This window comes from Triticum dicoccoides, chromosome 5B, assembly GCF_002162155.2.
Source record: "Triticum dicoccoides isolate Atlit2015 ecotype Zavitan chromosome 5B, WEW_v2.0, whole genome shotgun sequence".
Classification (NCBI taxonomy): domain Eukaryota; kingdom Viridiplantae; phylum Streptophyta; class Magnoliopsida; order Poales; family Poaceae; genus Triticum; species Triticum dicoccoides.
In genome coordinates this window covers 645059737-645083621 of record NC_041389.1, presented here as the reverse complement: position 1 = coordinate 645083621, position 23885 = coordinate 645059737, and the positions used below count along the sequence as shown (strand labels likewise).

At 47.4% G+C, this 23885-nt stretch overlaps 1 protein-coding gene across 4 annotated transcripts; it reads right to left on the bottom strand.

Moving 5' to 3' along the window:
- Positions 1 to 18355: 18355 nt before the first annotated feature.
- LOC119312301 lies at positions 18356 to 23182 on the bottom strand. Of its 4 annotated transcripts, none has more exons than XR_005151295.1 (3): positions 22745 to 23182; positions 22459 to 22532; positions 18356 to 18753 (listed from the first exon to the last, which is right to left on the bottom strand). XR_005151295.1 is itself a non-coding variant. In XM_037588024.1 (3 exons), exons 1-3 carry the CDS (start codon positions 22806 to 22808, stop codon positions 20733 to 20735), a joined length of 342 nt encoding a protein of 113 aa, XP_037443921.1. In that variant the 5' UTR covers positions 22809 to 23182; the 3' UTR covers positions 20068 to 20732. The 4 variants fall into 4 exon arrangements, 1 of the variants encoding a protein (XP_037443921.1); XR_005151296.1 differs by lacking the exon at positions 18356 to 18753 and adding an exon at positions 20068 to 20963; XM_037588024.1 differs by lacking the exon at positions 18356 to 18753 and adding an exon at positions 20068 to 20963 and having other exon boundaries at positions 22772 to 23182.
- Between the last annotated feature and the right edge of the window lie 703 nt (positions 23183 to 23885).

The window sequence follows — 23885 nt, the reverse complement described above, 5'->3', positions numbered from 1 at the left end:
ACGTGTCGCGCGCCGGTTGGCTGCGGGCGGCGGCGGCTTTCGTTCGGCGCCGGCCGGACGTGTCCGGCGGCGCAAGGGAAGGGGGGACTAGGGTTTGATCCGAAATTTTGGACGGGGAGGGTGTTTATATAGGCATAGGGAGCTAGGAGACTCCAAATGGATTGCGGTTTCCGCCCACACGATCGTGATCGAATGACCAAGAGCATGGAAGGGACTTAGAGGGGTTATTGGACTGTTTGGAGGGGGTTTTTCTGCAACACACAAAAGGACTTTTGTGGTTACCCGGTTAACCGTTGGAGCACCAAACGACCTCCAAATGGAACGAAACTTGACAGGTGGTCTACCGGTGGTATACCAAGGCCACTTGACAAACCTCGGTCCATTCCGAGAACGTTTAACACCCGCTCACGAAAAGAAACAAAAGGGGTGCGCCGGTGCATGTGGGAGTGGCGGATTGCAAAACGGACAACGGGGAAAATGCTCGGATGCAAGAGGCGAACACGTATGCAAATGAGATGCACATGATGACATGATATGAGATGCATGACATGAACAAAATGCAAAACAAAAAACAAAACCCAACCACAGAGGGAATATCATAACACATAGCCGAAAATGGCAAGAGTTGGAGTTACAAATATGGAAAGTTACATCCGGGGTGTTACATCACAGCAGTTGGAACTGGTCTACCAAATCATTGTCTTCACCAAGCCTACTGGTTCTATTTCCTCAACTCTTTCATTTCCTCATTTCTGTGTTGTGTGCTTGTTCATATCTGTGTTTGAAGACTTTAACTGAAGACTTTCTCAATTTCCTCAGTTCAATTTCTTCGGTCTGTTTGTCTTCATCCTGTGTTGTCATGTGTTTATGCTTTCTGTACTCCGTGCTTGTCTTCATTTCCACATGATGACTATGCTTGTGTTCTGTTATGTTTACTTTTGAGTACTCATTCAGCTGCAAGTAGTTCTTCATTTAGGAATTTCCTCACCCTGAAATTCCTCAGTGATGAATTCATCAAAATCGCCTATTCACCCCCCCTCTAGTCGATATAACACACTTTCACTCCACGACCTCCATCTCCTTGCGCGTCTCCTCCGCCATCTCCTTCATTCTGTCCATGACGCATGATTTCTCGACGCGAGCCTTCATCATCTATTCCACGGCTGCATTATGTACCTTGATAGTAGCCGGGTGCTAGATGCGGAGCTTCGCCAACTCCTCCTTCTGTTCCATGATGAGGGCCTGCAGCATCTTCATCGATGAACTACTATTCTCATGCAGCTTCTTCCAGCCGGCGTTCTCCTCCTTCGGCAGGTCGAGCTCGTGGCAGACTTCGCCTTATCCTCCTGAAGTTGCAGGATTTCGTCGGTCGCCTTATTCTCCGAGGCAATGCTCTTCTTCAGCAGCATCACCAAGCCGGCGGTCAACTCCCCTGCTCATTGAGCTCAGCGGGCATGTCGTCTAGGCTCTCCTTCAGCAGCTCCACCAAGCCGTGGATGAACTCCTTCTACCTATTGAGGTGCTTATTGAGCTGATCGGGCATGCCGTCAAGGGATAATGACTCCAGCGCCGCCAGATCGGCATGTTTGCCTCCGCGGCTAGGGTGCTCCTGGGAGCCATCGCCTGCCGTGAGAGATCTTTCAAGGTTTCTGCATGGCGGCGAGCCCTCTCTTTTTTCCACAGCCTTGGTTGCCGCTCCCTTGTTACGAGTAGTTGTTGACCTACAGCTCTGCACACTGGCCATGGCAAGGACGGACGAAGAAGAAGGACCTATGAAGAGGAAGGTAGAGTAATTTTTTGTTAGGTAGTTCCCCTTTTTATAACCTACTAGCAAACATGCCCGTGCGTTGCAACGTGTGACAAAAAAATCATATGTATATTCTTGTAGTTATAAATGATATCTCCCTGTTTGATCTCGGCAAAAACATATGTACATTCTTGTGTAATTAGGCTTGTAGATGAGTGTCAATTATTCATCACTCTGTTAAATGCACTTTAGTTTAATTTGTAATAAAAAAGGCCCGTGCATTGCAACGGGTACAAAAAAAAGATTAGAAACCTAAACAATAATTTGTCACTGAAACAAAACCTTGCAAGCAGAAAAACAATATTCAAAGTACACAACATATTTTAAATGAAACCCATTCTCAAATAGAAAATATATCCTATACTAAATATATAATTTACCGTCTGCATCTTCAGCCTCTTTTCTCCTCTCTGCCCTCTCTGTTCTTGGTTCTCCAGTACGGCAAAGCTCCTGCCGCTGACGATGTGTTGCTCCGAAGCTCATTGAGATGGTTTGCCAACCCTTCTCGCCAATGAAGTTGCATGGCATAAGTACATGAAAGGAAGAACATAGTCATTAGCAGGTAGAGAGGGAATTGTTCAGATCAACGAAACAGTCTACAAACTTAGGTGAAACAGTTGCTAGTATATGCATGTCAATTATGATAAATCAACCCGATGAAAACATAACATTTCTCAACTGCGGAGAATCCATAAACATGATGAGCATCTATCCATGTTGTCTCAAAATGCAGAAAGTTTGTTCTCCTTATTCTTATGTATCATTTTTCCACCATTAATCTTCCCTTGTTGTGCAAAGATGCTTCTTTAAACATTTTTATACCAATGGACTCGAGTGATCTTCTTGATGCAATACCTACAGTTATGAACTCATACTCACAAGATTATATCTTCCTGTTATTTGTTGCAAGATCAAGACATTAGGTAAAAAAATATGCTTAGATTAAAATTACCCCTCGCCTCTATACTATGCTAGTATGCCTCCAAGCGAAATCCATACATGGATAGTCGCCACAAGATACACGTATAAGCAAGAGTTTGACCATCACTATTCAGAATAACATGCTCAGTTGTATTGGCTGCAGAATTTTTTTCTAACATGTGTAGTTGTCAATCGTTGTGATACATTAATGATCTCTTGGAAAAAGATGCAAGCATGTCACACATCAGGTCACTGCAATTTTCCCAGGCTTCTTGGCTTTTCTCCTTTTCCTCACAAGCTCTAGATAATCACTTCAGTAAACCAATTAAGGAGTAACTTCTAGATAGTTAAACATAACTTTGTGATCTTCAACTCACTGGTTACTTTGTAAGGTTAAGATAATATACATATGAGTATCAGATCAATACTTTGCTACAACAGAATTGACATAGCAATCCTCATTGCTACATTATTCCTCACACACAACTTCCATGAGAAAGACATGCCATGGTTCTATTTGGTAGATGCCACCGTACTGGTTTATTTTCAGAATCCACTAAATAGAACACAAATTGAACAAACAATAATATTGCACATCTAATCCGTCCTTACGGGATGAGTGCTTTTAATTTACCTCTAAACCAGAAGGCAACAGGAAATCAAGGATGTCCGCCTTCTTCAGCCACCATACAGTCTCATGGTTTCAATCTCTCCCAAATCTTCTGAGAATGACCACTGATTGAAGAGTTCCTTCAGAAAAAATGAGAACATGGTGATACGAAGAGGATGGTTGGGAAATTGCGACGGTGAGGAGCACCAAGGCACGAACCTAGCCCGTGTGTTGCAACGAGTGAAAGGAATAATTGATTGGTCCTTTTTTCCATACATTAATTCGACAACCGGAGATAACACTGAGATGGTTGGTGATGGAGATGGTGGTCATTTATCTAATTATCAGATTACAAAACACTCAAACAAGGTGGGGCTCTAGCCCAGCGTTCATGATTCAGGAAAAAAACATCATGATCCACTTTTGCAATATAATAAAAAGTTAAAACTCCCACATTCAGATTGTTTGTATACAAATGTAGTGCACCTACTTGTAAAATTGATCCTCCTCTAAATATCATTATTGAACGTATGTAACAGAGAGCAAATCATTCCTAGAGCCCTTGCAACGGATCTAAGTTCAACCAAAAATCATTGAAAGAATTATCCCACAGTCCAAAAATATCATCGGTTGCCTCCCATTTCTAAAATTACTTTTATGAAAGAAAGAAACATTCACCACTTACTCCAATTTATTTTTGTCACATGGAAACTTGCAAATTTATATCAAAATCTATTAATATTAAATTTGGTAAATTACATTGAACGATCTTGAAGTTAAATAGTTTTTCTATTAAATCATTAGAAAAAACCAACTATTTCACTTGAGTATTACCATGTGCAGATTCAATGTAAGAAGCATTTCTTTCCCTAATAATAAAGCGATTATCGCTTCTGCCCGTTTGCTCACCGTCGTGGATCTTTTGCTAAAACCCCCTGTGTTTTTCAGTAATACAACCCGCAGTCCTCTTTTAAGTGTATTCTGAAAAAACGTTTCAATTTTACATAAAAAACCCTCTAATTCCGCCCAGACTCGGAACGGTCCGCGCCGCCGCCCGCAGCTCCCTCTTGCCCTCGCTCCCCTCGTGGCCGCAAGACGCCTCGCCGGCGACCCCGCACCTCCGCCACGCCCTGCCGCCGGCGACCTTCCCCGCTGGACCTCCGGCCGATCCGCCGCATCACCCCTCTGCCTTCTCCTCCTTCCTCTCGATCTCCTCTCACATCTCTCCCTCTTTCTCGCTAAACAGGGACCTCCAGGAGGGCCATGGCGCTGCCGGCCCTCAATCTCGCCGGATCCGGCCGCCACCACGCCAAATCCGCCGGAAATGGATCCATCCCGGCCATATCCGCCCGGATCCGCCCGGGCCTCCTGCCGTACGACGCCTCATCCAGGAGTACAACAGCTGCCCCATGGCAGCCAAGATCCTCCAGATCCTCTCCACCCAGCCGCCGTCATTGCAGGAGGCTCACCAAAAAGCTTCCCCAAATCCTACAAGAGGCTCAGGTAGGAATACATATGTACATTAACCTCAATATCTACTTGATTCACTTCCCTTCTGAACCAATATATGTACTTTGAGTTGGGGACACTCATCTTGCTAATTAAATTGTGTAATCTTACATGGGCAGTTTAATTGTGTGATTGTTGAGTGGTCTAGTGAGTAGTGCGCCTATAAGCAAGGGAGTGATAGAATGATGCACGATTCTGTAGGTTAGACGAGCCGCTGACAAAGACACATCTCTATTCTGAATTTTTACTTGCAAAGATGGACCATCAGCTACGGAATATGTTGGCTAAACTCTCACAGGTCGCTAACAAATCTTTTCTTATTGTCATCTTGGTAATTGGATTGGTAGTATTGTCTTTTGGTTCAACAGAAAGTTGTTCAAGTGAAAATGCAGAGGAACATGTTGAACAAAAGACGTGGTATAAAAGGGAAAGGACGGCCTAAACAGTACAATGATGCAAGTTCAGATTTCATATGTTGTCTTCCCTGCCTCATGAATATGCTAGCATGGTTGTCTTCTAGATTATGCACATGCCTTTGTTTGCCATATACTGTTCGACGCATTGTGTAGTATGTACTAATTCTAGGGAGACTGATATGATATTGTTCACTCTTCAGAATTAGTATTTATAAGTTTTTGTGTGGTTTTAGTACCTCGGTTAAAGAAATAAATATTAGCCTTCTCTAAAGAGGTCTGCTGCCTTGATTTTTATAATTCTATTAATTTATATTAATCTCCTTGCATAGAACTTCTGTTGCATTACTCTCCCATTTCTGTTAGTGGACCTGTCGTGGAATTGTCACGTCAGATGTCCTAGTGCAAGGACTTAGTCGTGGAGCCATCGCAACTAGGAAGCTTAAAGGGGTTTAAACGGGACAAGGGATATGAGGGTTATACTGGTTCGGCCCCTTACGGTGAAGGTAAAAGCCTACTCCAGTTGAGGTGGAATTACTTAGGGTTTCAATGGCCAGGGAGCTAAACTGCTATGCCCGGTTATCGATCTGATCTTCCTTGTCTAAACCGCCGTTGGGCCATCCCTTTATATAGAGAGGTTAACGCCCAGCGGCTCTCAGAGTTCCGGCCGACTTATAACAGTGTCCGGCTCAGACTCTTAAGTATACTTGCCTTACACTACAAGTCATACCATAACGGCGGTTTATCACTACGGGCCTTACGCCTCTGGGCCTTAAGCCCATATTTGAACCACCATCCTTAAGCTTGATATTGGGCTTCACGCGATGATTGTTACGACGTAACCCGGCCCCTCCTGGGCGGGTGACTCCAGTAGTTATATCCCCAACATTAGGCCCCAAATTGATTTGAACCGGTTCATGTCAATCTTCAATACCTTAAGGAAAATTCTTCCGGCGTCTGTTTGTGCAAAGGCTATAACCCGCCGTGACGTCATCTTCTGGATTCTTGGTAAACCGCCATGACGTCATCCGCCATTAATGCACGTTTTGTCCAACGTATCTCAACGGATCCTTATCTTTAATAACTATCCCGGAAATCGAGGCGTCTCTGCGGCTGGATAATCATGTCTTCAGCCTCCTCGTTTCTCGCGCCCATTTATCAGCCGCCCCTTATAAATAGGCCCGGCCCATAAGCCTTCGTCACTCTTCTCCTCCATCATCTTCCTCCTCTGACGCCCCAGAGCCCGACCTCCGCCGCCGCCGCGCACCTCGTCTTCATCGACCAAGGCCGCTGCATCGACCTGACTTGGCCAGAAATCTGCGGCGCACCTCCGCTGCTCATCAGCACCAGTAAGTCCTCGTCGCTCTACATATTAGATCCGCATTAGGGTTCGTGTTTCCTCCCTGTTCTTGGTAGTTTCATCTCGGTTTCTTCATAGTTCCTCCACCGAAGCTCCTTTTGATCCGAAAACAGCACAGAACTCCTGCGGTAGTAGTTTCACTCCCATTTTCAATACTAGCAGATCCCCTTGCTTGCAAAAAGATCTCATTTAGAACTTATGAACTTCTCTGTACCAGTTTTTAGGTCTAGAAATTTTTCTTTTCTGGACAACCGTTTGATCCAAAATAATAATTGTGATCTGTGAAACTTGTTTGTGCAACACTTAAACAAAAAACTGCGTCTGTTAGTTCTAGCGACTCATATCACCGGCTTAAAAGACACCATGCTTTGTGAAATTTCCGGATCATTCACAATAGAATTTTAGATAACTTAATTGTTCATGATATCCACGGCGGCTTAAATAACCTAACACAATTAGCCATATATCATTAGGCCCCTTCATAAGCCGCCATCTTGATTACTGAACTGAAATTTTCCTCCGACTTAAATTTGAACCGGAAACTTTATTTTGTCATAGGCTTCCATCTTTCACAATGCCGCCTAAGGCTCCCAAAGCACCCGTCACATGCAACTGGGTTAAATCCAACGTCACTGGCAGCATCTTAGTTGATTTCGTAAAGACGGTTTATCTGCCAAAGAAGGAGATCATGTCTTATCACGTTCCTGACCCGTCAGAAGAGAAACCTCATCCCAAAGAGGGGGAAGTTGTTATTTTCACTGATCACATGAAGCGGGGTTTTGCTCCACCCGGCTCCAAATTTTTCAGAGATATCCTGCACTTTTTTTATCTGCGACCTCAAGACATCGGACCCAATTCCGTGTCAAACATCTGCAACTTCCAAGTATTCTATGAGGTGTACCTCGGAGAAGAACCCAGCCTGCTACTCTTCCGGGAGTTATTTTATTTGAACCGCCAGAATGAATGTGCCAACGGGCCCAGCTTGGAACTCGGCGGAATCTCAATCCGACGACGGAGAGATTGTCTCTTCCCTTATGCTGAGCCGCCAAGCCACCCCAAAGACTGGAACCAGACATGGTTCTATTGCCAAGACACTTCTCCGGCGGATGAGAACCCTCTGCCCGGTTTTCCCGCCCTGCGTCTGGAGTCAAATCACCCCTTACCAGAAAAATTATCTCAAGCCGAACGTCAACCACTTACTCCCACCATCAACAAGATCAAAGCTCTTCTGGGGAACGGCCTAAATGGCATAGATCTGGTCCGGGTTTGGATTGCAAGGCGGGTGATTCCTTTAAGCCGCCGCCCCGGCTTGATGTGTGATTACACGGGCCAGAAGGATGATCCTCTTCGGCACAGTCCAGACGACTTACCTGAGGACGTCATTGATGATACAACCAAGTCTCTGCTGAACGAGAGCCTGGCAGACTGCGGGAGAGTGGGCTTAAGCCCTTTCTGCAAGGCTAACCCGGCTCCAGCGGTAAACCATTGACCTGAATACTTCATCTTCCATTTTAACGATTTTGTCTTAACTCAATAACCTTTGTTGTACTGTGCAGGCTAATGATAAATTCTGGAAGTTCAAGTATGACCACGAAGCCGCCAAGAAAGCCACAAAAGTCAAGAAAGCCGCCAGGAAAGCCGCTCCCCGTAAGAAGGGGCATAAACCTAGCGCCTCGGAACTGCTTCATCTGGAAGACACCTCCGAGTCAGAGGTAGCTCTTGATTCTTTAGGCTCCTTTTTTAACCATCTTATTGACACGGATTATCAGCAGGAGGACACCGGAGCGAGTCATGAAGTAAATGAAGAGGTAACTATAATTTCCTCCGACTCCGAGCCTTTGCCAAGACAGAAAGTCCGAAGAGTAACCCGGAAAGTAAGATTTTCACATCCTTTAGCTTATCAAGATCCTCAATTTCTTTTGAAGCGACAGATTTATGAGAGTCGGAGGCAGCCCCGGACCAGCAGAGATGCAGACCTCTCCTCCGGCTTACCTGAAGCATCAAGGAAGCGCCAAACTGAGGTGATATCTGACTTATATTCTTTGTATCCTTTGGCGGGCGTCACTCGTCAGCCACTCAATTCTTCTGACTCAAACTACCAGGGAACTTCACCTTCCTCCGGCGACTCAATGCAGTCCAGCTTGCCGGCTTTCAAAACCGCTCCCGGGTAATGATGATCAGTTTACTTTGTGCTTGCCATACTCATGTTTTTGCACTAACCCTTTGACTTTGCAGTGTACAAGTAAAGCCCAGCAAGAGGGCGAAGAAAAATAAGCCGACTGAAGAGCCGGTCCTGGCTGAACCGGAACTCAGAGCGGCTGCTCCTGACGCCTCTGCTGATGAGCCGCCAGCTGTACCATCTCCTGATACCACCATTGCTCCAACTGTTGAACAAGCCATGGGAGGTTCTGAGAACCCGGAGATCCCTAGCCCGGCTCATCCAGACGATCCGGACGTTGAGATCACCCGGACTGAGTTTGTGGAGCCGGGACGACCTACTGTGCTGGCCAAGTGTTCTGCCAAGGAAGAACTTCTGGAGCGCCGCCGGGCCAAGCTGGATATCACCGATTATGCTCATTTGAGCATTGAAGAGATTGTCTCTGACTATGTGAATCAAGTGCACAACAGCCGGGACCTGCAGATTGATATGGTGAAACAAATCCAGCAAAAATCTGAGGTATAACTCTCTTGCTTACTCCCCAGTTATTCTTACCATGCCAGCCCCCAAGTCTATTACTTATGATAAAATATGTTGTAGACTTGATACCGGCTTAGTAACCACTGCAAGAAAACCGGCTTACCTGGTAGCACTCAATGTCCGGCTTAATCAACATATATGAACCGGTCCTTACCTTGTTTTAATCAAGTAGTTGAACAGCAATATGCATTAGCCCCCAAGTGTCGAGTACCTTTGCTTGCAAAGTGCTTGGGACTTAATTTCATGAACCGCCACTGTAAATAGAGCTTTTCAGCATACATTAGCCCCCAAGTGTCAAGTATCTTTGCTTGCAAAGTGCTTGGGACTTAATGTTGCATTATAATCACTCTAACTGTAACCTGGAATTTATATAGGCCGCCTCCAAGAAATTTGAATCGGAGATTTCTGATTTAAAGAACCGCCTGAAGACTCAAGAAAATGAAACCCAAAAGGCCAACTCCAAATTGGAATTCAGTGTATCTGCCCAAGAGAAACTGAAGAAGAAGTTTGAAGCGGAGAGAAAAGCCTGGGCAGATGAAAAGACGGCTTTGCTAAGCCGGGCCGAACAAGCGGAGGCCAGTCTTGCTGAAACAACCGCCGAGCTATCCGGCTTAAAACGCCATGTTTCTCAGATGGTTGCCGCAATCTTTGGTAAGTTACTCTGTAAGCATTTAGCTAGTTCACCTCTTTTCCAAAGAGCATCTTAATTGTCATCTGCTTACCTGTCTTTGCAATGCAGGTCCCAGGAGCTCCAATCTTAATCAAAACGTGCTGACCAAATTGAAGGCGGTTTATACCTTGGTGGAGCAACTTTACACCGGGTCACAACGTGCCTTAGCCGTTGTGGCTCTGTCAAATGAAGTTCCCACTCACCTGGCGGATGTACTCAGGCGGCTTGCCGTACTTCCTCAACGCTTCCAAGAGTTGAGACGAGCTTCTGCAAGAGCCGGGGCTATAGCCGCTCTAAGCCGGGCCAAGGCGTTTCTACCGGAGCTAGACCCGGCTGACATCGCCCTTGGGTATCCCAGCTTGAAGGAAGACGGCACCCCCTTTGACCAGAAGGACTTCGCCGCTTGTGTGAAGAGCGTACTCCCTGTGGCCACCTTGATTGGTAATGACACAGACCTTACCAAGTATCAACCGGGCTATGACGCGGAGAATCAGAGGATCCAAACCCCATGCTATGAAGCAGTTAGCCTGATTCCTCCAACTCGTAAGCACACCTTCGCCCCTGAAGTACCCGGCCGGCTTAATTGATGATGAAGCTCAATTTGAAGCCTTGAGTGGCATTGACTGGAAATTATCAACCTTCCAGGACATGGAAACAGCCGGAGAAGCAGAGAGGGATGACCCGGAAGCCTCAGGCCAACAACGCCCTTGATCTCTCAGGCGGCTTATGGTTATGTTTAAAAACAATGCCTCACCTTTTGGACTCGGGGGGTCATGTAATAGAGTAGGACAAACACTTAATTTTGTCGTGCCTTCGCGCACGTGTGTAGCGCTCAGTTTTATTTAGGCTGCACTTTTATATTCTTCCGAGTTATGCTTCATCCTCTGTTTCCTCATGCTTACAGAGCTATCCTTAATTGTCCTGCATAGAAAACAAATCACAAGTTCCTTGGCGGCTTACCGCATGGAAAGTCATATACTTTATATATAACCCAAAATATGAATCGAAATCAAAACAAACCGGTTCTCAGTTATATCCTTGAGTCAATCATAACAGCATACCTGTGATCCTTCAAGTACACCTCCGGTTTATGTGATCCAAATAATGAGTACAAACCCAACTATTGAATATGATGTTTATCATGTGTGATCAACTTTATTGATCAAAGTTAAGCCGGCGGGATAGAAACCACCCTTAAACACTTGGAGGCTTCTGATTCAAATACGACCAGAGAACCGGCCCAAAGGGGTTAAGCTAAGATTCGAATATGATTATGTAGCCCCCAGTGGCTTTGGCGTTGCCAATCAAGAGGGTACCGACAGCTATGTTCTCTTTGGTTTGAATACGACCTATGTTTGAACAGGAAGCCCCCAAATGATTTCAAGAATTGTTTAACGACGCTGATTCGGATACGATCCACGTCGGTTCCCGAAGGGGGTTGAGCTATGATTCAAATATGATCAAGAAACTCCCCAGTGAGCTCGGCGATATGCCAATCAAGTGGGTATCGACAGCTATGTTCTCTTTGGTTCGAATGCGACCTATGTTTGAACAGGAAGCCCCCAAGCGACTTTACATTTCACGGCTAGATTCGAATACGATCATAAGCCGGATTAGCCTCCAAGTGACCATGTGATATTATAATGAAATAACAATGACACATTTACCTTTGGAAGGGAAAAAAGGACAGAGGTCCTGCTTTATTATTTACCATAATATATACATGGCTATACGTACATTATGAGAGCCGGTGGCTCAAGTGTAATAAGGCCGAAGATGAGCAATATTCCACGGCCGGCGGGTCTCCTCCTCCGACTTACGTGAATCTTTGTGCTCTCGAACATCGATGAGGTAGTATGACCCATTGTGCAAGTTCTTGCTGACCACAAAGGGCCCTTCCCAAGGCGGGGATAGCTTGTGTGCTTCCGTTTGATCCTGGATGAGTCGGAGCACCAAGTCACCTTCCTGAAAAGTCCTGGACTTAACCCAGCAGCTGTGATAACGGCGCAGGTCTTGCTGGTAAATCGCCGAGCGAGCTGCTGCTATGTCACGTTGTTCGTCCAACAAGTCGAAAGCATCTTGACGTGCTTGTTCATTGTCCGCCTCAATGTAATCCGCCACTCGAGGCGAGTCATGACGGATGTCGCTAGGGAGAACCGCCTCGGCTCCGTAAACCATGAAGAAAGGCGTGTAACCCGTAGACCTTTTAGGAGTAGTATTGATGCTCCATAACACAGAGGGTAACTCCTCCACCCAACAACCCGGCGTCCGTTGCAAAGGGACCAAAAGCCGGGGCTTGATGCCTTTCAAGATTTCCTGATTGGCTCTCTCAGCTTGACCGTTGGATTGGGGGTGAGCTACTGATGAAACATCAAGCCGTATATGCTCTCATTGACAAAATTCCTCCACGGCGCCTTTAGACAGATTGGTACCATTGTTAGTTATAATGCTGTGTGGAAAACCAAAGCGAAATATCACCTTTTTCATGAACTGAACCGCCGTAGCTGCATCACACTTACTAACTGGCTCTGCCTCAACCCACTTTGTGAACTTGTCAACCGCCACCAAGAGGTGGGTCTTCTTATCCTTGGACCTTTTGAAAGGCCCGACCATATCAAGCCCCCAGACTGCAAACGGCCAAGTGATTGGGATCACCCTCAACTCTTGAGTCGGCACGTGAGCACGTCTTGAGAACTTCTGACAACCATCACATTTACTGACCAAGTCCTCTGCATCAGCATGAGCCGTCAGCCAATAAAAACCATGACGAAAAGCTTTAGCCACAAGGGATTTTGAGCCGGCATGATGGCCACAATCCCCCTCGTGAATTTCACGTAAGATTTCTTGACCTTCCTGAGGGGAAACACAACGCTGAAAAGCCCAACTGACACTGCGATGATGCAACTCGCCATTGACAATTATCATTGACTTAGACCGCCGGGTTATCTGTCTGGCCAAAGTTTCATCTTCAGGCAATTCTCCCCGGGTCATGTAAGTCAAGTATGGCACTGTCCAATCTGGGATAACGTGAAGAGCCGCCACCAATTGTGCTTCTGGGTCAGGAACAGCCAAGTCTTCCTCTGTAGGCAACTTGACGGAAGGGTTATGCAGAATATCCAAGAGCGTATTAGGCGGCACCGGCTTACGCTGAGAGCCTAGCCGGCTTAAGGCATCAGCCGCCTCATTCTTTCTGCGATCAATGTGCTCCACTTGATAACCCTGAAAATGCCCGGCAATGGCATCAACTTCACGGCGATAAGCCGCCATGAGGGGGTCCTTGGAATCCCACTTGCCTGATACCTGTTGAGCCACCAAATCTGAGTCACCAAAGCACCTCACCCGGCTTAAGCTCATCTCCTTAGCCATCCGAAGACCATGGAGCAAGGCCTCATACTCAGCTGCATTGTTGGTACAGGGAAACATCAACCGTAGCACATAACGAAATTTGTCACCTCGAGGGGATGCTAATACGACTCCAGCCCCCGAGCCCTCCAACTGCCTGGACCCGTTGAAGTGAATAGTCCAGTATGTGTTATCTGGTCTCTCCTCAGGCATCTGCAGTTCTGTCCAATCGTTGATGAAATCTACCAATGCTTGAGACTTGATAGCAGTGCATGGCACATACTTTAAATCATGAGGCCCAAGTTCAATTGCCCACTTAGCAACTCTTCCTGTGGCTTCTCTGTTTTGGATGATATCTCCTAAAGGAGCAGAACTACCACAGTAATAGGGTGGCCCTGGAAATAATGCTTAAGCTTCCGGCTCGCCATGAACACCCATAAACAAGCTTCTGCCAATGTGGATATCGTTGTTTGGACTCAATGAGTACTTCGCTGACGTAGTAAACCGGCCGCTGAACCGGATGTTCCTTACCCGCCTCCTTGCGCTCCACCACGACGGCCACACTGACAGCTCGTGTGTTAGCGGCTACATACAACAATAAGGGCTCCTTATCAACAGGAGCAGCAAGAATTGGCGGCTCAATTAGCTGTCTTTTCAAATCCTCAAAAGCAGCATTAGCAGCATCACTCCAGACAAAGTCGTCCGTTTTCTTCATCATCTGATATAGTGGTATGGCTTTTTCGCCCAGCCGGCTTATAAAATGACTTAAAGCAGCGATGCGACCCGCCAGACGCTGGACATCATTTATACACGCCGGCTTAGCCAGAGAGGTGATTGCCTTGATCTTCTCCGGGTTAGCTTCAATGCCTCTGTGAGAAACCACAAAACCCAAGAGCTTGCCTGCGGGAACACCAAAAACACACTTGGCCGGATTAAGCATCATCTTGTAGACCCGAAGATTGTCAAAGGTCTCTCTCAGATCATCTATCAAGGTCTCCTTCTCTCTGGATTTGACCACAATATCATCCACATAGGCATGAACATTGTGCCCAATCTGATTATGAAGACAATTCTGCACGCAACGTTGGTAAGTCGCCTGTGCACTCTTGAGCCCAAAAGGCATAGATACATAACAAAAGGCTCCAAAGGGAGTAATGAATGCCGTCTTCTCTTGGTCCTTAACAGCCATTTTGATCTGATGGTAACCAGAGTACGCATCCAAAAAACTCAAACGCTCACAACCCGCCGTAGCATCAATAATTTGATCAATACGAGGAGAGCAAAAGGATCAGCCGGACAAGCCTTGTTTAAATCCGTATAATCCACACACATCCTCCAGGTGTCGTTCTTCTTGAGCACGAGCACCGGGTTAGCTAACCATTCTGGATGAAAGACTTCAACAATGAACCCGGCCACCAAGAGCCAAGCTACTTCCTCACCAATGGCCTTTCGCCTCTCCTCGTTAAACCGCCGGAGGAATTGCCTGACTGGCTTAAATTTTGGATCAATATTAAGAGTGTGCTCAGCGAGTTCTCTCGGTACACCCGGCATGTCAGAAGGTTTCCATGCGAAGATGTCCCGGTTCTCACGGATGAACTCGATGAGCGCGCCTTCCTATTTAGGATCCAGATTGGCACTGATGCTGAACTGCTTAGATGAATCACCTGGAACAAAGTCAACAAGCTTAGTCTCATCGGCCGACTTAAATTTCATTACCGGCTCATGCTCCATGGTTGGCTTTTACAAAGACGTCATATCTGTCGGGTCAACATTATTCTTGTAAAACTTCAACTCCTCTGTTGCATAGACAGATTCAGCGTAAGCAGCGTCACCTTCCTCACATTCCAAAGCCACTTTTCGGCTGCCATGAACCGTAATGGTCCCGTTGTGACCCGGCATCTTGAGCTGCAAATATACATAACACGGCCGTGCCATGAACTTGGCGTAAGCCGGCCGCCCAAACAGAGCATGGTATGGGCTTCTGATCTTGACCACCTCAAAAGTCAATTTTTCCGCCCTGGAGTTGTACTCATCTCCAAAGGCTACTTCCAGCTCAATCTTACAACTGGATACGCCGACTTACCAGGCACCACGCCGTGGAAAACAGTATTGGACTGGCTGAGGTTTTTATCGGTTAATCCCATACGACGGAAGGTCTCATAGTAGAGGATGTTGATGTTGCTGCCCCCGTCCATGAGCACCTTAGTGAATTTATACCCACCGACCTGAGGTGCCACCACCAAAGCCAGGTGACCCGGATTATCAACCCGGGGAGGGTGATCCTCCCTACTCCATACAATAGGTTGCTCAGACCATCGCAAGTAACGTGGAACCGCCGGCTCAACAGTGTTCACCGCCCTTTTATGAAGCTTCTGGTGTCGCTTGCACAAGCTGGTAGTAAACACATGATATTGTCCACTATTGAGCTGCTTTGGATTGGTCTGGTATCCCCCCTGTTGCTGCTGCTGATTACCCTGGCCAGATTGCTAGTTAAATCCCCCTTGATTACCTTGAAAATTCTGAAAATTGGAATTTGAACCGCCGCCCGGGCCATGAAAGCTGCCGCCGCCTGAGCCGCTGCCCTGCCCATTGTTGCCATTGAAAGTGTTGGAATTTTTGAAAGCTTTCATGATTGCGCAGTCTTTCCATAGATGAGTGGCCGGCTTCTCCCTAGAGCCATGCCTTGAACAGGGCTCATTCAACAATTGCTCAAGTGACGGGCCTGATCCGCCGGATCGGGGAGGTGGTCTCCCCTTACGTCGGTGGTTGTTACCCTACGCTTTGGTGTTAGCCACAAATTCCATACTGCCATCCGCCTTACGCTTATTACCTCCCTGGTTCGCCGGGTTATGCTGAGGGCCCTTGCCGTTGTCGTTCTTCTTTCCCTTCCCTGTCTTTTCATCATCAGACGCGGGATCCTTGATACTATCAGAGTCGGCATATTTAACCAGAGCCGCCATCAGCGTACCCATATCGTTGCAATCGCGCTTGAGCCGCCCGAGCTCATCTTCAGGGGCGTAAAACGACAATTTTGCTCCAACATTAAGACTGCAGAGCGAGCATCCATCATATCAGATGAATGTATTATTTCCTTGACCCGGCGTACCCAATGGGTTGTAGATTCCCCTTCTTCCTGCTTGCAGCTAGTCAAGTCCACAATTGACATAGATTACTTACATGTATCTTTGAAGTTATTAATGAACCGGGCTTTCAGTTCTGCCCATGACCCGATGGAATTAGGTGGCAGTCCCTTCAACCAAGTGCGGGCAGTCCCATCCAACATCATGGTAAAGTATTTGGCCATCGCTGCTTCACTGACCTCCAGCAACTCCATAGCCATCTCGTAACTCTCGATCCATGCTCCGGGCTGTAAATCAGCCGTGTAATTAGGTACCTTCCTAGGTCCTTTGAAATCCCTGGGCAGACGTTCGTTACGGAGAGCCGGTACCAGACAAGCGACCAGCTCTCGTAGCTGCGCCCGTCTCAACCGAAGCCGTCGGGTAAACAGGAAAAGGTTGGTAAGCCGTCAGCTGAGCCGCCTGCTCGGCCTCCTGACACGCTCTGTTCTGGTCCACTACGTTAAAGGCTCCATTGTGCGCCAGACCATGCCCACCCGGCAAGTAATGACGCCGGACGTTGCTTGAGCCGGCCGCCGACACTATGTGTCTGCTATAACTCGGGCTCTGGTTTTGACGAATTGCTTTACGAGGGGTTGAATGAATCCTGTCCCGGCTGTATGAATATGCCTCCTGCTGCGCCAAGGCCGTCTGGAGAAGTTCTCTGACCCTCTGGGTTTCGACCGCCGTTGGGGAGTCGCCCTCGACCGGGAGAGCCGCCAGTCGCGTTGCCGCAGCGATCATGTTTTCCAGCGGGTTAGAATAATGACCCGACGGTGTTGGTACATATGGAGGAGGGGCAGTATTCACACGGGGAGGCCCCATCACGGGCGGCTGAACCAGCGTTCCGACCCCGAGTACCATAATCTGATTCATCTCTGGCGGGTTGCTAGGCCCTGCACCGGGTGTGTTGAAGAGGTTGCGAGGATCATAAACCGGAGGAAGCCGAGATTGAGCCTTCTGATACCTCCTTCTCATGACATCATTGGATGTGTTCTGATCCATCGTGAGCCGGAACGACTGCGCCTGAATAAGCTGAGTCTGGGCGTCCAGAGCCGCCCGCTCTACGGCCATCCTAACTCCTTCCGCTGCTAGGTCTTCCTTGGCCTGTGCTATGCCCAATTTTAACTGTGCCACTTCTGCGTCATGTTGAGCTTGATCCGCCGGGACGACCGTGGCGGTTAACAGGGCCGTTATCTTATCTGTGAGATCCATCAGCACTTGAGCCAGCGAGTGCACAGGGCCTCCTGCCCCAGCAGCGGAGTTTTGAACAGGTTGCGTGCCGGCCATGAAGATTCCAACCCGGCTCAAAGGGTTTCGGGATACTGTTGCCATCGGAACAACCCCTGAGCCCGCCATCTTGAAGTTGATACAACGAGTCGGTCTCACCTGTGGACGACTCACCGTCAGAGCCGATGGCCGGCTCATCGCCAGATCCAGATTCTTCAGAGAGTCCTCCATGGATGCATCCCACGAAAGCATGCTTTAAGGCAGGCAGAGTCTGGGCGGGTCTCGCACGCTGAGCCGTCTCGACGAGGTCGGTGCAGATGTCCGGCTCAGGGCCTGGCTCGCCGATCTTGCCGATGAAAATGTGGATTCCGCCGAAGGGGACCCGGCATCCGTACTCGATTGAGCCGGCGTCGGGGCCCCAGCCTGCATCGTCGATGTAGAGCTTGCCGCGACGACTCTTGGTCATCCGGCCCACAGCGTATCCCCTGAGCCCTTCGAAGCTGCCCTTCAAGAACTCAAATCCACCGTGCGCGAGCCCCACGGTGGGCGCCAACTGTCGTGGAATTGTCACGTCAGATGTCCCAGTGCAAGGACTTAGTCGTGGAGCCATTGCAACTAGGAAGCTTAAAGCGGTTTAAACGGGACAAGGGATACGAGGGTTATACTGGTTCGGCCCCTTACAGTGAAGGTAAAAGCCTACTCCAGTTGAGGTGGAATTACTTACGGTTTCAATGGCCAGGGAGCTAAACTGCTATGCCTGGTTATCGATCTGATCTTCCTTGTCTAAACCGCCGCTGGGCCGTCCCTTTATATAGAGAGGTTAACGCCCAGCGGCTCTCAGAGTCCCGGCCGACTTATAACAATGTCCGGCTCGGACTCTTAACTATACTTGCTTTACACTACAAGTCATGCCATAACGGCGGTTTATCACTACGGGCCTTAAGCCGCCTCTGGGCCTTACGCCCATATTTGAACCGCCATCCTTAAGCTTGATATTGGGCTTCACGCGATGATTGTTACGACGTAACCCGGCCCCTCCTGGGCGGGTGACTCCAGTAGTTATATCCCCAACAGTACCTGTCACAAGAGATTGTTGTAAGTCCTCAATATGTGTTTAATATCAAACAATATCCAATCTACTACATGGTGTCTCAGTCTCAAGTTCATAATTTCTGCATCATTTGAATTGTATACAACAAGATACAGAAGCAGTAGGTCTCCAGCCGGCACAAAAATGCAGACTTGATTTGTTTCAGTTCCTTAATACATCTACTACAACCTACAAGAGACCCTAGCTAAGAAAACAAAATCAAGGACCGATGTACTTCTGATATTATTTCTTATTAATATCAGATTAGAATAACATTGATGGAACATATTCTTTTTCTCTCCTTGCTTGAGTTAATGGAGCCTTGCTTGAGTTAATGGAGTACAGTATTGCATTTTGCTGAGATGATCTGCTCAGTGCAGGTTTGGAGCCGACCAAGGAAGTAACAGTTTAAGAGCTCGAGGAGGAGGGGCTGTGGAGGTTTCGGCCGCCAGTGGCTGCACAGCTGGTCTTCATCGCCTGCTCCTGTCAGATCCAGCAGGACCTATCCTATCGGTTCTCCATCGCTTCACTCTGCTTCATGTGCATATCTGTGGAGAAGATGACGACCCTGCCCCTGTTCTTCGCCAGCCACACTCTCCCTTGTGCGGTAATAAATCTCAAGAAATTCCCTTTTCCTTTACATGAACATCAAACCTACTTTTTTGTTTGATGTTGGTGCATGTCCTGCCTGATGTGTATTGGGCTGTTGCTGTGCAATTGCTGGCCGTGTTGCTACTTGTGGCAATGGTTATTTTGTTAAAAGTATGTGGGACGACAACGCTTCTGTCTTTTGGTGGAATCATTTTCCTTTTAATTTAATTACCTGAGAAAAAATTCTATATTTTCTTAATTTCCTTTCTCTGTTGTTTTCATGGCTGACTATTTGATGTTATCTGTTCACTGAAGCAGTTCTTGCCTGAGGGCATGTTTTTGTATGTTCATCTAATAATGGAAAGTTGTAGTTCATTTCGAAATGCCAAATGAATCAAATTTCTGATAACACTTTTGACATCTAAACGCATAACTAACCTTATTTTCCTACAAATATGCTTGTGCAGGTAGCTCATTCGGTTGAAGGTGATTTGTCAAAGAGAATTAAATTTGGTAAATTACATTGAACGATCTTGAAGTTAAATAGTTTTTCTATTAAATCATTAGAAAAAACCAACTATTTCACTTGAGTATTACCATGTGCAGATTCAATGTAAGAAGAATTTGTCCAATAAACAACACAATACATGACACTTGCATGAGAATAGTATAAAGAGGAACATCTTACGCTGACAATCGGACACTATGTCGGCCGTGTTTCAGATGCATGTATTTCTTGGCTTATGAAATATATGTTTACGTATACATTTGGAACATACATCTAACCTATCACCGAATTATTTAGATTGATTATTCTACTGTCTCCATGCCATTAGTACTTGTCCCAGGCATCATTTATTGGAACATATGACATGCATGTTGAAACATAAACTTGAAGCAAGAAAGAAGACGGACCGGAGATACGGTGAGAAATGTCTGCTATATTGTTCTACAACTTGCAATTACTGCTAATCGCCAACTCCTTTCTCTCGATGTGGCTTGGCTGGCAGACACGGCGTGCGGCATTTCCACAATGAGCAGGAACCATTGTTGAACAGGCTCAACTGCAGCCTTGTATTTGTTGTATGACCTGCAGCGAGCAGCGTCCCATCGGCCCTGTTTGACTGCAGCAGAACGCTCGCCCCTTGCTTCGCTTATTCGCTCCTCCTTGGCATCCCTTGATTTGTCGCGTGCTCGGGCGAGATGGCCGGCGCTGGGTGGCGGCTACGTCGACGAATCCAGCGCCGATTTGTTCTGGACCTGTAGTTGATTAGTTGGGACAGCAGAGCACCCCCCGATCCAAGCCCGCAAGAGCACGCCTCGGGACAGCCAAGGCTCGATCCAGAGGAACCGGCCCGCACCAAGCCCCGCCGCCTCAACAGGAGCTCGCCGCCCTACCCGCCGGCCCGTCACCAGAGGCGCCACCGCCGGCGACCGCCTCCCGCACCATCCGCCAGATCCCTCCCTCACCTTGCGCCCCTGCTCCTTCTCCTTTTTCCCCTCTCTTTCCTCTCTCCCTCACGCCCTGTCTCTCTCTTTCTCTGGATGAGCAGGCCGCCGCCGCAGCCGCCATATCGCCACGCCCTATCTGCTCATCTTCCTCGCACTGCAGAACGTTTAGGATTGCGGGTTGAATATAAGAAACTACAGGGTTTCTCACGCAAAATTCCAACGTTTCTCACTTGTAAAGGAACAGCGGGTTGAATTTCCAAAACTACAGGGACTATTTGCAAAAGTGCCGCGACGGTAAACAGGCGGGGCAGAAGCGATAGCCGCTTTATTATTAGGGAAAGATGTCAACCATAGTGTTTGTTTTATGTAATGAAAATGGCCGAAGGGAAATCAGCTAAACACACCTCAAACAAATAAATACACATGAAATATTCTAAGAATGCATGAATGACTCGGTTCTAACCGGATATGCACCCTAACCATATGAGGCTCTGACTAACTAATAAGACCACCACATCCAGTATAAAGTAGTAAGAATTCTGAGTCCAAGGCACACCCTGAACCTTAATTCGCACGCCCGTCAGCAGCAGAAAAATAGAACCAAAATTAATCTGGTAACTAATTAGGCAACACACTATAGCAGTCCAACATATTCATAATTAAGCATACTTTGCCTTTAGGGGGCCAAACGAATCTGAATCTATGACCTTAGTATCCTATATGGCACCATGTACTGGATCGTGCTATAGCCGGCGATGTCCCTAAATTGACAAAGCACTGTTCAGCGGGTGAAACAACAAATGAACCACAGAAAAATACTTATAGAATATGCATCATGTGCCCTGCAGAGCCCCCTCCGATCAAGGATGTCCCTCCTTCCAGCGGGGAAAAAGGTTGAGAAAACACAAACAATCCATGACGAGTCCAATGGTAGAAGACCAGATCAAGCACTACTCTAGTAATATAGCAACCTATTCATCTGAAATGCAAGCCATGCTTTATAAAGAGAATCGCCTCGTTGATAGGGGAAAAATATGACATTGGCAGGAAAGGAATGATCATAGGCATCTCTCCTAGATCTACACATAATAAATGAAATAAATAAACTAACGAAGGATGGCCGAAGAAGAGCATGACTAATGAACCAGACAAAGACATAGACAGAGGCCATGTTTTATACAGATTGCACCTTCCTGACAACACATCTACCCCAGCTGCATGGTAACGAACAATTTTTATGGACTCTATTTGCCAGGCCATTGGCCTCTTTCATAGCCTGAAGAACAAGACAGGCAAACAAGAAAACAAAACAAACAAGCCATACAAATGGCTGCATCTTGTCGTCACCTGACTACTACAACTACTGTCCAACGGATATCTGCAACGATAGTGGCTTGTTCGGTAGCTCCAACAACATGGCACATGCGAGCAGTTCCAACAAACAAATCAGCATCACATGGCAGAAATGTATAGAAGGAATTTAGGTCCCACCAAGATTCATATAAGTGACAAAAGCACAAAAATACAAGCAAAGAATGACACTCTTAGACGCCAGCTTTCTACCAATAAGAACACAAGGAAGATACACGACCGCAATAACGCAAGCGCAGGCCTGGAGAGCTGAGAGGTCAAGGAGAAAATGGGTTGACCTGTAGAGCGATGACCGAAGAGGCAGCAGGACGAACCGACGAGAAACATGAGCACCTGCTGACAGCAGACCAACCTGCAAGGGGGAAAGGAGCAATTCATGGATTAGCTTCAGGTAACCAAAACTGAGACACTTGAAAACAACAAGCAATTACAGATCAAGGAACACAACAACATATCTGACGCATAGGGAGCAAGAATAGAAAGATCTGTAGGCAAACGAGATCCAAAATTAGTCAAGAACACCGACGGCAACCAAAAGAAATTGGATTCGAGGAAAGAAACTACCTTAACCAGCGTCACGCGAAGACCAACCTTGGGAACGAGGGGGGCCATCTTCTTCCTCCCCCATGGCCTCACGTTCCTCTCCCCGCTGCTCCCCCTTCGAGCTCGAGCTCTCCCATGGCAGCGCCCAGGTGACGGCGGAGACGACGAGAAGCCGTGGCTGCGCCGACCCCCTGGGCCACACCTCCCCACGACACGTCCCATACGCCGCCGCCTTTGCCTCGCCTCGCCATTCCTCCTACCCTCCGGCGGGAGCCAGAGCCAGGGCGGGGGGTTGGGGTTTGGGTGGCGCCAGATCGGAGGGGGTGGAAGGAGGAGGACATGAGGGTAGGAGGCCGAGCGGCGGCGGGGAAGGAGGCAGTAGTGGCGGCGCGAGGGGCGAGAGGAAGAGGAGAGGGAGGCGCGGGTGCGAGAGGAGGAAGGAGGCGCGCGTGTGGGAGGATGAGGAGGCCGCTAGGTTTTAGCACGGGAGTTTGCCGTTGATTTATACCCGTATGCGAAATGACCAAAATGCCCTCGGCGGCCGTCCAGTTTTACAAGCGGTGGCACGGCGATCGACGCTACTCATTGCTATATCATCAGTTTTTGATCCAGCGGTCCAGATCGTCCCAAAGCGAGATCCGACGGGCGAAAACGCATCAGGAAATCGATCGGACGGTCGAGAGTCGCTAAACTCTAAGAGAGCCTGGTGGAACGTTCCTTTCTTACTTCTCGATATCATCGAACGAATTCACCGATCCAATGCCTACGAATTTCTCTTATATTGTTTTTGCTAAGTTACTATTGTTGCTGTTCCTATTGCACTTCCTACAAAATCATTGCTATCACTGTTACTGTTATTATTGTTGTTGCTACTACTATCAAAACTATCATACTACTTTGCTACTGATCACTTTGCTGCAAATAATTAATCTCCAGGTGTGGTTGAATTGACAACTCAGCTACTAATACTTGCAAATATTCTTTGGCTCCCCTTGTGTCGAATCAATAAATTTGGGTTGAATACTCTACCCTCGAAAACTGTTGCGATCCCCTATACTTGTGGGTTATCATTGGGGAAGATGATGGAGGTGTTGGTGTAGATCGCCGTCACACGATGATTGCCCGGCGGTGTTCCGGTGCCACCAGTAGAGAGGGGGAGAGA